At 39.6% G+C, this 18,445-nt stretch overlaps 1 protein-coding gene across 1 annotated transcript in view; it reads right to left on the bottom strand.

Annotated features, from left to right (window-relative positions):
• Positions 1-18,445, bottom strand: part of LOC126282065 (transient-receptor-potential-like protein) — a 190,140-nt gene that overhangs the window by 17,654 nt on the left and 154,041 nt on the right. The window contains exon 18 of the mRNA XM_049981509.1: positions 8,432-8,871. Within this exon, the coding sequence (XP_049837466.1) occupies positions 8,432-8,871 (440 nt within the window). The remainder of the gene's footprint in view (positions 1-8,431; positions 8,872-18,445) is intronic.

Below are 18,445 nucleotides of genomic sequence, written 5' to 3'. Positions count from 1 at the left end.
GTCATACCATCTCGCTTCCTGCACTCACTTGGTTAGCTTAGGGTTGGCAGCCATCTCACCTTCTGTGGGGTTGAAAGAGGCAGGGTGCAGTGCACTGTCACATGGCCAGTGGGCAGTACTCTTGGAAGTCATTGTCCATGGTCACCCCCTTTGATTCCACCTGGACATGAGCTCTTGCAAAACCATCACCAATAGTGCCATATATTCATTGATCAGGTCCTTGTGGCCTTTCCCATTTTCCAGGACTGACTGGCTGCAATGAAGAGGTTTTCTGCAGTAAGGGTTATTGCTCTGTCCAGGTCCAGTACAAATCTGCACAGGCAGTGACCATGATCTTGGTAACCCATTCCCTCACAGCCACTAAAAGCCACAGTTTTAAATCTTGTGGGGTCTGCAGTCCATGATGAAGTTCGTCATGTTTGCTTGTGTGAGCAACTCTGTTCAAAGTATTGCCACGTGCTCTTCAGTTCCCAGAGTGGCACCAAGGGCTTCTTTTTTGACCTTCAGTCATCAGGTTGGTTAGCAGCAGTTTGCAATGCATTTCTGTCTTTCCCCTTTAGAGCAGTATAGGTGGTGCAGCTGGTCTCCTCCATGATCTGGTTGATGTATTCTAGTCTCAGTCTGTCTCTTGTACTTTTTCCTTTTGCTGTCCCTTCAATGATACTTTTAATGATACCATCATTTCTCAGCAGATGGCCAGCCCATGTGTCCTTTACATTGGGTTACCTTCAGGAGACAAGGCTTCTCCACTCTGTGGAGTATCTCTTTGTTTGCTACCTTATCTACCCTGGAAATATTGAGTATTCTGCAGTAGCATCACATCTCAAAGGGTACTATTTATGTTTTTCTGCTTCTACAAGTGTCCGTGTTTCACTTCTGCACAGCAGCACTCTCCAGACAGACATCTTTTTGAGGTTTTTCTGAGCTGGTTGTCTATGCTGCTGGCTGTGCAAAGTTTCTTCTCTCGTTAAAAGCAGCTTTTCCCCAGTGGATTTGGCTTACAACATCCCTCTTTGACCTTCCATCTGATGCAATTTTGCACCCTATGTAGTCAGAGAATTCAACGGTCTCCAGTCACTCATTGTTAAGTGAGCATTGGGCAACAGTATTTTGTCTGCTCATGACTAAGATTTTTGTTTTACCTTGAGTAATTTTTATATTATAGGAAGAGTTAAGGATGGTTTCCATCTGGACCAGCATGGTTTGTAATTGTTCTGCATCTTCATTTAACACTGCAGTGTCATCAGCAAATCTAAGCATGCCTGTGTTCTTACTATGAATTTTAATTACTTCTATAGCTCCTAGTTTTTTCCTAGCTTTATCTACTGCCCTCTGAATGTACCCATTGAGCAATACAAGAGAGTGCATGCAGCCCTGTATAGCCTGATTAATAGTAGCTTCTTCTTGGTGTTCTCCTCACCTTATCACAGCCATGTCTTCTCTATGCAGTCTCTGTATGACTCTTCCGTCCATATACTATCTGTCAGTCTCTCCTAGCACCTTGCCAGTGTACCCTGTCAAATGCTTTTTCTAACTTGATGAAAGAAATGTGTATTTGCTTGATCCTTCTTTAGTCTTTTCTCAAGAATTAATCATAAGCTGAGTATTGTGTTCCTACACCTCTTCTAAAGCCAAACTTGTCATCTGTGATCAAGCATCTGTCCTGACCTCTATTCATCTGAGAATGATAGAGGTCGAGATCCTCGAAGTTTGTGTTACTAATTTAGGGTCCTGTATTGTTCACATTTGTTTTCAGATGCTTTATTTGGTATTGGCACTGTGATATAGTTTTTAAAGTCTGTTGAGAGCTCCCTGGTCATATAACTTGCATGAGATGGAACAGTTATTCACATAGCTGTTCTCCAGCAGCCACAGAAGTTGAACTCTTGATTAGTATATCATTAACTCCCATTGCTTTCCCGGGTTTTGGCTGCATGACTGCTAGACCAAACTCATCACGCAAGATATAGTCTTCCTCTTTTTCCAGATCAATTTCCTCATTATTCTCCAGTCCCAGATCCTCATTATTTCATGCATACAGTTTTTCATGGTACTGTTTCCACCTTTCTACTATGTGTTTCTGCTCATATAATACTATTCAATCTTCATTTTGGGCTCCACCTCATTTTATTTGTCTCTTTCCAAATAATTGTTTAATTGATTTATGGGCCGATTCCAGCTGTCCTATGATCGTTTCACAGACTTCTTTTCATTGGTCCGCCAAGAATTGTTGTTAAGACGTTTTTGCCTCTCAGTTGATTTCATTCCTTCATTACCTTTGTCCCTCTTCAGTGCAGTCTTGTTTCAGGTTACATATTAAAATTATTTTTCTTACTATGCTTTCTGTAATCCATTCTTTTTTATGCTTCATCTTCTGTCTCCCAGCTACTTTGTTTGCTGCTCATAGGATATTGCTTTTCAAGGACTTCCATCTTTCTTCAACATTTCTGTTATTGTTCATAACTGTTGCCATGTTTTCCTGAAGTTACCTTCCATTAGGAATGTGGGTGAATGCAACAACTGTGATTTGACTTTCAAATGGTAAAGCACAGCAGTCAGTCATCCTCAGTCATCCTTTTCTTTTCAGGCTTTATTAGGCAAATTTAGATTTCAGCTAGTGCGTAGTCTTTATCATTGCACTATTTTATGGTATCAATGCAAGTCCTTATATGTTGGTCCCCTGTTGTTTGGGCTTCTGTCACAGTTCACTCAAGATTACTAGTAGTAGTCTAGGCACTATGTGGAATCTAGATTTGCCTAATAAAACCTGAAAGAAAAGGATTACTGATTGCTGTGCTCTATCATTTGAATGTAGCCATGTTTGTTTGTTCCTCATATGTCGACCTCTTGATATCATTCTTTAGTCTATTCAGATCCCATTCCTTACAAGTTCTTTTCTTTGACATTTTTGAATTTCAGATCATGTGCTCCTATCGCAGTGTTATGGTCGCTATCAATGTCTGGGCCTGGGTAGCTCCTACAGTCTCTTATTTGATTCCAGAACCTTTGTGTAACAAGAATGAAGATGTTCTGATATCTCTTACTACCTCCAGCGGCTTTCCTTGTATACCTTCTCCATGGATGGTGTTGACACCACATATGTTCTGCACAGAATTCTTCTAATTTATCTCCCTGTTAATTTCTATCTTCAAGCCAAAAGGTCCATCTCTTCCTTTTCCCACTGATGTATTCAGGTGTTCCATATTGATCCGATTGTCTCATCCTTTGATCATGTTTACAGCCTCTTTTATCCCACTGTACACTCTTTCCATCTCTTCTTCATCATAGGTTGATCTTTGCATATACAGTTGGATTATCACTGTCTATCGGCTTTGTGTTCAAGGGCTTCACCCCCAATATTACTCCCCACCTGGATGCAGGGAGTTTTGCAAGGTGCATACCTCACGCTTGCCTTGTGGGACAGGATGAAGAAGGAGTTGGACTGCGTAGAGGCAGGTGGTATTGTGGAACTAATTTCCAACATTTTGTGGGCTACACCATTGGTCACTGTAGAGAAGTATGATGGCACCATCTGCCTGTGTGGCAATTTTAAGGCAATGGTGAACCCCGATACCTATCCTCTTCCACAGCTGGATAATTCATGGCGAAGCTAGGCCACAGGATTATCATCCCCCAAAATTGACCTGGTGGATACCTATATATAGTTGCCCCTCCACGAAACCAGCCAGCAAATAGTGGTGGTCAATATGCCTTCTGGATGCTGTAAATACAAAAAAACTCACCTTTGGTGTTAGTTTGACTCCAGATTTGTTACAGAATTACCTCAGACCACGGCTCTGCGATGCCCTTGGATCAACAAACTACCTCAATTACATTTTTGTCACTGCATTCTCAGCTGATGAGCACCTGTGTAACTTGACATACTGTTTTACATTCTCCTTCAGGCTGGGCTCACTGTCTATTTGGACAAGTGCTCCTTCCAAACTGAGATCGAGTATCTATGTCATGCCTTGTCAGAATTTGGTGTCTGGCCCACAACCAAGCAAAAGTGCACCATCGTTAAGCTCCCAATTTTGGCAGTTCCTACAGACACAGAGTCTATCCTGTAGCTCTCACATTTCTCCTTCATTGTCATCACTGGGGCATTGTCATGACCAAGCACATGGCCCAACACCATATATACTGGAACAGATCTAGAAGGACATTGAGTTGCTCCTTTGTGCGTGGACTCTTTGCCTTATAAGGTTGCTCCTCCTTGATCTCATTTTCCCTGACCAAAGCTGTTGGAGCCATGGAGCCGAATCACCTGGATTTAGCAGGGGCCTTTCTTGGGGCCAGTTGGCTCACCAGTTCTGCACAATTCACATGCTGCTGCAGCTTTTTTCAGTGGAAGGCCTTTCCTTTGAATTTGTCGTGGAAAATGGCATGCAGCAAGACAGTCCTAACATAAAAAGGAAGCTGAAAGGTAGAAGGAATGTACAGAGAGGCCATGCAAAGGAAATATACTTGGAAACAATATTATAGAATGTGATAAAGAAATGTTTCCAAGGGAGTGAGACAGGACTGTGGCCTATCCTGAGACAGCAATGGAATTGTTAATTTGGTAATGGATGGAAGTTAGCACAGTAATAAGTGTAGAGGGAGACCAAGGTCTGAACATAGTAAGCAGGTTTGCACAAATATATATTGCAACAGATATGTAGAAATAAAGAGACTTCCACAGGACATAATAGTGTGGAGAAGTGAATCAAAGCAGTCTTTTTGGAATGAAGAACAAAACGAGAGTATTATGGCCTGAAACTGATAATGTCAGTGAAAAGTATCAATGACTGGTTGCAGTCTCCTTTGCCAATTGGCGACTGAACAACAGTGACCAAGTTCAATAAGATTGATGAGGGATAAAATAACAGTTCCCATTTTGATGTGATAGATGGTACCATAAATTAATATGCATTGCACCCCCTGATCTTTGGTCACAGGAGGAGGCAGCACCTTATTCATTGCCTTATCAATTGTATCTTAACATCATCTTCTTGATGTGATGCTTAATAAAACCCATCCCACACTCAAAATAAGAATACAGATGTATTTCTTACACTTAGTTTGCTTGCCAGTTCCTCAAATAATGGAGACTTGGAGACTAAGTACAAATAAAACTTGAAATTTCATCCAAAGTTAATTAAATTATGCTTTATACCAGAGTGTTACCATAAAAGACTTAATATCCACTCTGGAACTCCACAAAAACCAAAGCACAAATTACCTAGATCTCACTGAGAGGGTCTCCATGATTTGTTCAAAAATGGTTCAAATGGCTCTGAGCACTATGGGACTTAACATCTGAGGTCATCAGTCCCCTAAAACTTAGAATACTTAAACCTAACTAACCTAAGTACATCACATACATTCATGCCCGAGGCAGGATTCGAACCTGCGACCGTAGCGGTCTCGCAGTTCCAGACTGAAGCACCTAGAACCACTCAGCCACACTGGCCGGCTCTCCATTATTTGTATTTCATTTCAGTGATGCACAGTAGAATGATTGCCATGTGCATGTGTGTGTGTGTGTGTGTGTGTGTGTGTGTGTGTGTGTGTGTGTGTGTGTGTGTGTGTGTGTGTCTTTTTAATTATCCTGTAGGTGACATGTATATTTCCCTAGTGAAGTATGCTTATCCAGCCTCGCATTTGTTGTCTTGCCATTCCAATGTCACAGCATTGCACTTTTAGTCACTAATTTTTTTATACAGTTGTACTCTCCTTTGCCTGTTTCATTTCCTGCACTTTTATATTTTCACCATACATGAATTAAATTCAGTATCTTTTGTGTTATCCAAGGATTGCAAGTGGACTTTTGCCTTTTTGTCTTATTGATCCTCTACTGCCTTCAGTATTACATCTCCAAAAGTTACTTTTTTTAAGTCCATTCTCCTGTTTTACTCAATTATTGCATAGTGCTTCATTTTAAATTCTCAACATCATTAAATCCCTCTGCTTTATACGAGTGTCATTTCCTTAATTTCTGAAATTTCTTTAGTTTTAATCTGCAGTTTATAACCTATAAATAAATGATCAGACTCCACACTAGCCCCTGGTATTGTTTTGCAATTTACAGTGTTTCAAAATCTCTGTCTTACTATTACATATTTACCAGAAACCTTTGTCTGTAGGTCAGTTCCACATATACAAGCTTTTTCTTCATAGTTCAAAAACCAGTGTTTACATGATTAAATTATGTTCTGTGCAAAATTCTATCTGGTGGCTTCCCCTTTCATTTCTGTCTGCCAGCCCACATTCCCCTGATATGTTTCCTTCTCTTCCTTTTCTTGCTGTCAAATTCCATCCCTTCATCACAATATAGTGTGGGAAAAATAACTGCTGTAGTTTCCCTTTGTTAGAAAATTAGATCAGTCAATCATCCATACTACAACTACTGAAAAGACTGCTGCTCCCCTTCAGGGCCTCTCCATATGTATGTCTCTGTTGTGGTTAACCAACAGTTTGGCTACATGTATTGTTGAGGCATGCAAACCATCCAAGCCACTCCACCTTGGCAAGGTTCACGGGGCCTACACTTGTTTTATTGCACAGTCCGTATTATGAGCAACAGCAGATAACATGTTGCTGGCGATACTGGCGGGGTATTAAAACTAGTGTAGCCATCTGAAGATGGGCATAGTGGCCTGAAACCAGCCATACTAATGAAATTCTCCAACAGCTGTGTAATTAAGATGTTATTTAATTTAATTTTGATGACAACCAGTTTTAGCATTCCCCTATGCCATCTTCAGACCCCATATGCATCTCTCAAAATAATGATAATGCCATACAGTGCTGTATATCCCTAGGTTTTGCGAATTCAAACTGTTTCACAAGTGCCTCATTAGAGGAGTTGATAGGGTTGCTGTCAAGTCTTCAAGTGAAGCACTTGTGAATTTGCGAAGCCCAGGGATAAGTGGCACTGTATGGCATTTCATTTATTTTGAGATATATCACATGGGGCCATAAGATGACATAGTGGAATGCCAAACCTGGTTGTCATCAAAATAAAATAACATCTTAGTTACACAGCTGTTGGAGAATTTCATTAATATTGACAATTACTTAACCAGCTTATGTCTGCAGTCCATGATGGAGCAACAGAGATCATCAACATGGATCAGCATCTCTTTCATTCTCCAAGTCAGTGTCCTACCAGCCCAAGAGCCTGCTGATTGTACTCAATGATGTTCAGTATATACTTACGGATTGGTCTTAAATCCTAATTTTTGGAGGTTAGCTATTTTTCTAACCACAGTCACCAGGTAATCGGTATATACTTGTGGAGTGGTCTTTTCTGAAAGGTAGCTATTTTTCTAAACACAGTCACCAGGTAATCAATTTCAGGACTGTATTGAAAATGGTTTCCATTCTCTATATAGGAGTATTCAGCATTACTCTCTTCTGGGTAAAATTATGAAAACTTCCCCAATGAGGTATGGTTCTGCATTTGTTGTCTTTCATGAACAGAACTGCCTGATTAAGTTGAGTCCACAGACCTAAGAGTGGTAATCTTCTTTCCTCACTTTGGAGCAGTGTGGTTTAGTACTGCTTTGAGTTTCGGATTATGAGACAGCATCCACAGCTTAGTACTAGCAAGCATTATATTCCAGTAAGAAGATTACTTGGTATACTGAACTCTAAACAACTTCTTTGTGGTGTGCCGGAAAACCATTCTTCTGTAGCTTGCTTGACTTGCATGTACCACATATGTGGCATGTGGTCAGTTGGTATATTGGCTTATTTGGATCTTGCCATCAAGGTTCTTCTGAACTTGGTACCAAAGGAACGGAAAATTTGATTCAAAGATCCTGGTAGGAAATACTATAAAGACACAAATAATTCTTTGGTTCAGTGTTGTGGTTTAAGACAATCTTATTTGAACTCTTAAAAGCTGCCAAAATTTTGTTTGTGGTGTACTGTCTTCATTGTATTGCTCCTAAACTATACCTTCTTACATCCCTGTATCATAAATTTACTGTGCATGCTGTCAGTGTGTTTGCATCATGGTGGTGTATTTTTCATGAAAAGAATAGATTGCTACTCACCACATAGAGGAGGCATTGAATTACAGACAGGCAATATGTATGATGTCTGTACAATGTTTAGTTCTTGTGCTATAAATAATTGAAAGTGTTCCCGGACTTAATGTACACCATGTATTGCACTCTACAATTCTGTTAGACTGTGGCCATGTCTGTGAATCTCTGTGCCATATTTGTGTTTTCTGAATATGAAGCCATATGTGAAAAGTGAACAATGCTGTTTATAGTGTTGTTCCTGTGCCTGTCTTTTATTTAATACCTCTCATATATTGTGAGTAGTTATCTTTTCTCAAACAGCTTGAGAATTTAAATTGATGAAGGAGAGAGAATGTTTGCTGACACAATATTAATTAAATTATTTAGATTTAGTTACTGCTGTTTCTTATTACCTGCTGGCACTGTTTCTGCTGCTGTTGCTGGTGTTGTTGCTGTTGCATTTGCTGCTGCTGCTTCTGTTGCATTTGCTGCTGCTGTTGCTTCTGTTGCATTTGCTGCTGTTGAAGTTGAAGTTGTTGTTGATGATTAGATGTTTGTTGTCTGTTTTGAGCATTTGCTGCTTCACATGAGTTCTCTTTCTTTGGATCAGAATGTGTTGATACATGCTTGGTGTTTTCATCAGTGCTTGCACTAGATTTTGGTTGCTTTGCTGCTTGTTGTTGTTGCTGTTCTTTTTGAAGTGGTTGTTGGGGTTGCTGCTGCTGCTGCTGTTGCAATGTCTTTACCAGTGTTGACACAGGAGTGACATTACGAGATGTTTGTGACTGCTGATTGGTTACTTGTAGGAAGTTTCCAGTACCTCCGCTGCTTCCATTGTTCTTCTTGTTGTTGCCTGAAGTAAAAACTGAATATTTAACAGGGACGGAGAAATTACACTTCAATAAGAACATTTAGCAGAAAAGCTTGCATGTTATTCATTTAAATTGATCAAATATGTATCAACAGGGCTACTGGAGGACTCCTGAAAAACAGTTATGTTTGTAGATGACACAAGTATATTCATAAAAGGTTCAAACACTTCCATATGCAACAGCTTGTAGAATAGAGGAACAGACTTACAACTGCTTCACAGCAAACACCTTAATCTTACAAAAACGTACACAATTCCAACCAGAAACCAGAAATAGAGATCAGTGGCAATCACTACATGAAACTGAATGTGAAATTACTAAGCATCCAGTTGGATAACAAACTAAGATAGCTCAAGCACGTTGATTGAACGGAAACATTTCTTTACACTTATCTCTCTCACTGTTTGATATGTCCTGCATTGTTCCAAATGACAAACACCTCAGGGAGCTCTGTCTTTTTTGGTGTCTATGGCATCTGGTGAACATTAGCTGGGTATGTGTGTGATGAACCTGGTGTTCCTGAGCTGGGGCTGGTGAGTACAGCCAGACTTCTATAACCATAAGCTTTGGCCATGCTTCAGTGACCTGTGTGTTGTGTGGTAGTAGAACATTGGATGTCCCTGGGAATGGGAATCTTGGCTTAACCATCTGGATGATTGGGATGGATGGATTGGGGTGGAAGGTGGTGGTGGGGGGGGGACTTTCAAATGACTAGGGTGATGGGCACCGGTGGGATGGAAGGCTGCTTAGTGTTCAGGCATAATGGCTAGCAGCAGGCAATATCTGTAGGACTTGACTGCATTTCAGTTGTATATGGCATACCTAGAAAAGTGTAGCTCTGCCTGAGTAGATTGTATACGACCTTAGGTGTTTCGTGGGCATGGCATGGAATTACAGAAATACAAATCTCTAACTGATATAGGTTGGCCACAGAGGTCACCAACACCCAGGCAACTACAATGGCTTGACAGATTATACTCCATGTTTTGTAAAGGTGAGCTACATATGAGATAGTAGTGATTCACCCTCATTTATTTACAACAAGAGCTAAATCCAGGATGCTTCTGGGAAACAGTGCAAGCTGCCTTAAGCTCATATTCTAAAGCAAAGTTCAGTCCAGAGCCCACAGCATTAGCCACTAAGCTGAACCAGTAGCACACTTACCATGCACGCTACAGATCTTATCATTACATAAATCGCTCTCTGACACAGACGAAACTTCGCAGGGTGAAAGAAGGGATAAAATGAAGGCTCCTTTTTTGGCTTAAGTGCCAATACTCACTAATTTCTCAGAAAATAATGGCTAAAATTTTGACGCCACTTCATCTGTCTCCTTGTGGATGATGGATGTAAATGTGTTGGTAGTGTGGTAGTTGAGTGCAGGTTCTAATTTTTGTGACTCATTTTTAAATCCAGTTTTATGGTTTTTGTTTATTTTTTGTAGTGGGTGCACTTGACATCCATATTTTCTGTGACATCATGAAATACAAAGGAATTATCGACACAAGAAAAAAGATTTTCTCATAAAAAATCTTACACAACTTTGTATTAATAACAGTAATTGGAAATGAAGAACATAAAAATTCTGTTATTTCCATTTCCTTAAACAATGTGTTGTTTGTCAATGAAATCAGAATACTGACATGTTCATTAAAAGTAATTTTTCTAAAATGTATGCCACTCTTGACAATGCTGAGATGTATGAGTTTACTGACAGGTGAAGAATTACATTTGCCGATGACAGAAGTGACATGTTCTCATCACTCATATTGCAGAGGGGAATAACAAGTAATGCATATTGGTTTACCATGAAATTTAATCCAGGTTGTTAAGTGTTTATCACTGTTAATGAGGTTGCGTTTTGTAATGATATTCACAATAATAAAAATAACTGTGTCATATGTGATTTCACTTGTTGTTTCTGGTGCTCCAGATTTGTATGCTTTGAATGTTTTATAATAGATGTCATCATGAGGGTTGAAGGCTCTGGTTCTCTTGAAGTGTAAAACAGAAATGTGGGCAAAACTTGAAATATTGGAATTCATATGCTTCTCAGTTACTGTTCAGTGATACAAGATGATAGACATTTTCTGATCTTAAAGTCTGTTTTTAGTTAGTTTTGAAAAATTTAGTTTTGTCAATAATTCCATTGCATTTTATGATTTCACAAAAAGTATTGATGTTACATACATCTGCAACAACAAATTTGAACCTGGGGTGTAAAACACAAACCTGTGCTCTTATCCACTGTGTTTCCAAGCAATTTACTCTGACGTTGTCTAATAGACTGTTAAATTAGTGTTGAAACTTCATCATTTCCTCAGAAATTATTGAGTGTTGACAACTGAGCCTTTATTTTTGCTCTTCTTTCACCCACGAACTTTCCTCTGTGTCGGAAAGCAATCTCTGGAGGGTTTTCCATGTCAAACAGGCCTTAGGCCAACTTACGTGCTGTATTCGAGCATTGTCACATCATTAGCATCTGAGTAGAAGGGGCATCTGGCAGACAACAGTAATATTGTGCCAACTATTCAGTTCCCATAGTAATCTTATGCCACTACTACCCCCTCCCCTCCCCCCTCAGGAGTCACTGCTGGGGGAGAAGAACGTTGGTGGTGTTTGGTCCCAAAGAGCCATCATTGGGAAAGGCAGTGGACTGATACCCATGGGCATCACTATGAAAGACAGTCTCAGAATGAGGCTCAATGGAATTTGTTTGAGTCACTACAGGATTGGAGAGTCCACCGGGTGTGGAGAAACAGTTTACTGCTGATCAGGAGTGTGTAATCGAAGTTGATTTCATGTGGCATCACAGAAGTCCATATGAGGAAGCCACAGGTTACATCACAGACCGCCGGCCACGGTGGTCTAGCGGTTCTAGGCGTGCAGTCTGGAACCGCGTGACTGCTATGGTTGCAGATTCGAATCCTGCCTCGGGCATGGATGTGCGTGATGTCCTTAGGTTAGTTAGGTTTAAGTAGTCCTAAGTTCTAGGGGACTGATGACCACAGCTGTTAAGTCCCATAGTGCTCAGAGCGATTTGATTTGACACCACAGACCTTCGGTAGGGGGAGATTATTACACAGGTCCAGGTCGGGTAGTGTCTGAGTTCATGGGCCCACACCAGAGTGCCCACCCAGAAGGGAGAGGCCTCACCAATGAAATGCATTGGCAACTGTTACAAAATGTCGATGGGTGGCTATGAAGCCACTCTGCTGGGCTACGGCCTTCAGTTAGCTTGTCCCTGTAATGCAAATTTATCCTACACAAGTGCAGGAATGCTTGGAAAAGTACATTAGTGCATTCATGCTTGTCAAGCATGCAGCTACTTGTGTTGCCACCTTTTATACATCATTTCCTTTGTATGTGATTGCAGTGAAATAGACCTTTGTTGATACAGTGCTGTTAGCCAAAGGGTTGAGCCTCAAATGTGTCAAGGATGGTTGCATGAAAGAACAGTTGTACAGGATGCATTTGAGTGTTTTTGTTCTTTCATGAATAGTAAATCCAAAAGTGTAAAATAATGTTCTCCAAAAAAATAGTCCATTTTGGACTAAGCTACCAGCAGAAAACTTGCTGTAGGAGTGACATGGTTGTGAATTGAACTGAAAACCTTCCTAGCAAAGGCACGTTATAGTGTCCACAGGCCCACATATTTGTCTCGGTTGCTTGCAAAGGTGGTGACTCTCAATGTAAGTAAATAGATCGGTTTAGCAACAACACAGAAGAATTAGTGTCCAGGAGTAACAACACTGGCTGCTTGCGTATGAATGCATCTAAGCACATTTTCTGGGATGCATTTGGGAGGTCCGCACTTCTGTAGATTTATCAGTCACGTGTCTGCAGATTTATCAGTCACTTGATACACTTCCTTAGATTGGGGCATATTTGTATAGGAACTGCAACAACATTCCTCCTGCAACTACCCCATTTTGCTGCGCTTGCTGAAACTCAAATTTTTCTGTCTTGAGTTTGTTCATAGAGGTTAGCCTTAAATACTTTGAACAAAGCAATCATGATTTTAGTTCTGAGGCAGATCGTTGATTGCTGTTTTCTCAGATATGTTGCATTCATGAGGTTGTGGATAGGTTAGGACGTGAGTTTAAATTCAGGGCTAGAAAACGTGTCTCTGCTGCAGTTCAGTCATTGATGACTTAAAATCAGCTGTGGATAGAGCATCTCACATTTCCATCATATCTCACGATGCCTGCTTCCAACATTGCTCCACATTACACATTAACAGCATCTGTGAAGTGATCCACCATGTTTGTCACTTATAACCAAGCAGTAGCCAGCACTGGACATCACTGTAGCATCAAGTGACAGATGTCAACCATCAAGTAATTTTAATTGGACTATAATCGTAGTTTCTCCATGATTGAAAAACCAACACTCTCGCCCTTATCACAGAAATTATTATTTGATTTGTACATGTCACTGATACAAAGTTGTTGCCACTTTTCTAAAGGCAATTTACTCAAGAAGAGTGCAAGGAAATTCAAATCCATATTCCAAAACAAAGCCCAGTCTGTGCTGCTTCGTCAGATTTACACGTGTACAAAAATGGGTCTACAAATTAGACCTAAGCTTAATCGATAGCACACTCGACTCACACTCCGCAGATTGCATCAGAACTGACTCGGATCAGCCCTGGGCTGACTCATATGCCGGATTCTGTTGTGGTCCTGTCAGGGGGTGCTCCTGACAACAAGTGCAATCTGAGTAGTGGTGCCATGGTGGTTCACAGTAATGTTGCAGAAACTACTAGGTTTCCATAGTAACATAGGATGGCACCATTATACCCTGAAATTGCATTAGGACCTTGTTGCATTGTTACCTGTGTTGTTGAGATGCAGAGTGATATATCTGTGGTAGAATGTGAGACTGAAACTACAAGGCTGCTGAAGCCACAGTTTTGCTATTGTGAACATTGTTTGACTCACACAGATTTAAAGAAGTGGGGTTAATATAACTGGGGAGTGGTTAGTATAACTGCATTGTGAAGCCTAGTGCAGGGTTGGCTCAGGTGACTGACAGCATAGGGGAGTTATGTAGGAATTTTACAAAGGAGGATCAGGTAGTGATAGTGGGTGGAGCAGGGAACAGTCTTGATAGGGATGGGGAATATGATGTAGGTGGTGACCTGGTAAAGATAGCTACTCAAACTGGTGGCACAAATGTGCATTTCGTGCAACTGTTTCAGTGTCAAGATCGGCCTCATTTTAATGCAGCTGTTAGGCGTGTTAATATGGGGCTGGAGAGGATGCAGATGGCAGAGGGGAGAAAGGGATAATGTATACAATATTAGACATATTTCAGTGGTGCCAGTTGGGTCTATCAGTAGATTGAGTTTCACTAGGCATAACCTGCACCTCAATAAGTGTAGGAAAAGGTGGCTGGCAAAGCTTATAGGTTACAGTGTAGTGGGTGGTGGTGGGATCACACATGGAAAAATTCCTGTAGTAGTTGGTGTTAGAGCTGCACCTTTTTTTAGATTGAAGTCAGCTGATAGGTATACCTGCTTAAAGGAAGTCCCTCCTACTAAGGGCTCACCTTCAGAGGACATCATGTTTCCAAGCACAGAAGGAATTGACATATTTCATCAAAATACAAGAGTTATTGGAGATAAAGTTAGTGAACTGCTTATAGATGTTGACTTTGAAATTATTAATATATCAGAGCACCACTTAAATAATTTTACAATTCAGAGACCTCCTTTACCAGGATACAGATTAGCTGGCTCTTTTTCAAGGAGTTCCTTGTGGGGTGGGGGCGTGGCTATGGATGTGAAAAACAGTATTCCATTTGAGCCCATAGATATATCACGGCACTGCACTGAACAGATATTTGAATGTTGTGCAGGTGCAGTTGAATATGGTGAAACTAAACTTCTAATTGTTGTTCTTTATAGGTCCCCTAACTCTGACTTCAGAGAATTTCTGCTCAAGCTTGAGAGATTTCTTGATTCACTTTGTAGGAAGTACCAGAAATTAGTTATATGTAGTGACTTCAATATAAATTTTGTATATGATGGTGCAGGAAAAAGGATGTTGGTAGATCTCCTAAATTCATATGATCTGTTGCAGACTGTGTTTTTTCCAACTAGGGTGCAGGGGGACAGTAGCACAGCCACAGACAATATTTTTATTCATTCTTCATTACTAGATGGGCATTCTGTTAGTGCGAATGGCCTTTCAGACCATGATGCACAAATTTTTACACTAAAAGGCTTTTGTACTCAACCAAATATCACATGTAATTACAAACTATGTAGGAAAGTTACTCCAACGCCAATAGAGAGTAAACTTTGTCAAGGAACAAGAATGGCAGGATTTTTATAGTGTCAATAACATAGATGATAAATATAATACTTTCCTTAAAACATTTCTTGTGCTCTTTGAGAGTTGCTTTCCATTAGAATTTTCTAAATGGGGTATTAACAGTAATAGGCAACCAGGATGGCTGACTAGTTGGATAAGGACATAATGTAGGCAGGAATTATATCAAAATGTTAGAAGTAGTCACAATCAAGCTACAGTAACCCATTACAAACAGTATTGTAAGGTGCTTAAAAATGTTATTAGGAATGCAAAGAAATAGAATAGCTAATTCACAGGATCAAATTAAAACCATATGGTCAGTTGTGAAGGAAACGTCTAGTCAGGAGCACAAGGTCGACAATATAAAGTCAGTTTGTAGTAAAAATATTTCTGTTACTGATAAATCAGATATATGCACAGTATTTAACAATCATTTTCTGAGCATTGCTGGTGAGTTAAATAAAAACTTAGTTTCTACAGGGAATAATACAACTTTCTTGGCAAATGCCTATCCGAGATTGATGTCTGAAGTACTCCTCTGGGATATAGACAAGGGGGAGATTGAGTCAATAATTAAATCACTGAAGTCTAAGGACTCTCATGGATACGATGGAGTGCCTAGCAGAATATAAAAGTGCACAGGTTAGTCCTCTATTTAGCCAAAATTGTAATTTGTTCTTTAGGAATGGTCAGCTTCCTGAACGATTGCAGTACTCAGTAGTAAAGCCACTTTATAAAAATGGAGAAAGGGATAATGTAGACAATATTAGACATATTTCTATGCCATCAGTGCTTACTAAGGTTATTGAAAAGGCTGTGTATGTAAGGATAATTGATCATTTTATATCACATGATTTGCTATCAGATGTACAGTTTGGCTTTAGAAGTCGCTTATCAATTGAAAATGCTATATTCCCTTTTCTCTGTGAGGTACTGGATGGGTTAAACAAAAGGTTTAAAACACTAAGTATATTTTTTGATTTAACCAAGGCATTTGATTATGTTGATCACAAAATATTGCTCCAGAAGTTGGACCATTGTGGAATATGAGGAGTAGCTCACAATTGGTTCATGTCTTACTTTAGCAACAGATAGCAAAAGGTCATTATTCACAGTGTTGAAAATATCTGTGATGTGGGGTCTGAGTGAGGTATGGTCAAGTGGCGGGTGCCCCAGGGATCAATGTTGGGGCCACGTCTGTTCCTTATTTATATAAATGATATGCCCTCTAGTATTACGGGTAACTCTAAAATATTTCTGTAAAGGATGTTGTTTGCAACATTGCCTTTGTTTCAAATAGTGTAGTTCATGACCTAAGTTGATGGCTTGTAGAAAATAAACTAACACCAAATCACAGCAAGACTCATTTTTTACAATTTCTAACACACAATTCAACAAAGCCTGACGTTTTAATTTCACAGAATGGGCATATGATTACTGAAATTGAACAGTTCAAATTTTTAGGTGTTCAGATAGATAGTAAACTGTCATGGGGAAAGCCCACGTTCAGGATTTTGTTCAAAGACTTAATGCTGGCATTTTTACTATTCAAACGGTGTCTGAAGTGAGCGATCATTCGACATAAAATTAGTCTACTTTGCTTATTTTCATTCGCCTATGTAATATGGTATTATATTTTGGGGTAACTCTTCCCATTCTAAAAGGATATTTTTGGCTCAGAAATGGGCGGTTCGGGTAGTAAGTGGTGTAAGTTCACAAACCACTTGTCGACACCTGTTCACGAGTCTGGGTATTTAGACATTGGCCGTGCAATATATATATTCCTTACTGTCATTTCTTGTTAACAATATTAACTTATTCCCAAGAATAAGCAGCTGTCACTCAGTTAATATTTGTGAGAAACCAATTGTCGACACCTGTTCACGAGTCTGGGTATTTAGACATTGGCCGTGCAATATATATATTCCTTACTGTCATTTCTTGTTAACAATATTAACTTATTCCCAAGAATAAGCAGCTGTCACTCAGTTAATATTTGTGAGAAACCAAACCTGTGTTTGGATCGGACTTCTTTAACTCTTGTGCAGAAAGGTGTACAGTATATTGCTGCATCCATTTTTAGTAAGCTACCATTCAAATTAAAAATTTTAGCAGTAACCTACATGTTTCATCATGGGTCTCTCCTTCTATTCTGTCGAGGAGTTCCTGAAAAACTAAGCTGATTCTTGCTGTATTGTTGATTGAGTTCACTGGAACTTGTGGCTTGACTGGTTTTGGGTTCATAAGCATTTTATTTTTATCTGTTATTATTTTTATGTTGTAATTTCATGTGTTGACACATACCATGATCTTAGATATTTGCTCCTCAATTTGGTCCTACAGAACTTGACATGTAAATAAAAATAAATAAATAAATAAAATAAAATAGAAAAGAGGGCACTGTCCTCTGACATGTTGGCACCTCTTCTGGCAGAAAGACCGACCAGCATGCTAAGCTTGTGACGTACCTGTGTCAGTGTGCAATATTTTACTTGACTGCATATTATATTCTGACAAGAAGACAGTAATTTTTCTTCATGAGAGTTTCTACACTGTACAGCGAGAGGCACATGAAGGTTTTAAGATTTATGTACTGACAGGATTCCTGTTAAAAAGTTACTTTAATGTTTCTCAGAGTTTCTGGTTCACTGTGTTTATGTGAATCAGTTTTCCAGTTTTGATTGCATGTCCATTTGCCTCTTAATGTATATTGTTAAACTAGAATCAGCTTTTTATTTAAGCATTTCTTACAGCCATGTATAGAAAAGCTATGCAATATTTACTTAGTTGAGGAAGATGAAAATAATAGAGGTGTGGAATTGGGGAAAGGAATGAAAAAGGAAACCACTTGATAGAGTTTTGCACAGAGCATAATTTAATCATCGCTAACACTTGGTTAAAGAATCATATATAGAGGTTGTATACATGGAAGAGACGTGGAGACACTGGAAGCCTTCAGATAGATTATATAATGAATGATACGGCCTAGATTTAGGAACCAGATTGTAAACCGTAAGACATTTCCACGGGATGATGTTGACTCTGACCTCAGTTTATTGATTATGAGTTGTAGATTGAAACTGTAGAAATTGGAAAAGTGTAGGAAATTAAGGAGATGGGACCTGGGTAAGCTGAAAGAAGCAGAACCTGCTGAGAGTTTCAGAGGGAGCATTAAGCAACATTTGACTAGAACAGGGGAAAGGACTGCAGAAGAAGACTAATGGGTAGCTTTAAG

This window comes from Schistocerca gregaria, chromosome 7, assembly GCF_023897955.1.
Source record: "Schistocerca gregaria isolate iqSchGreg1 chromosome 7, iqSchGreg1.2, whole genome shotgun sequence".
Taxonomy (NCBI): Eukaryota; Metazoa; Arthropoda; class Insecta; order Orthoptera; family Acrididae; genus Schistocerca; species Schistocerca gregaria.
Note: the sequence above shows the minus strand (reverse complement) of the source record. Positions and strands in the feature narration are given on the sequence as shown.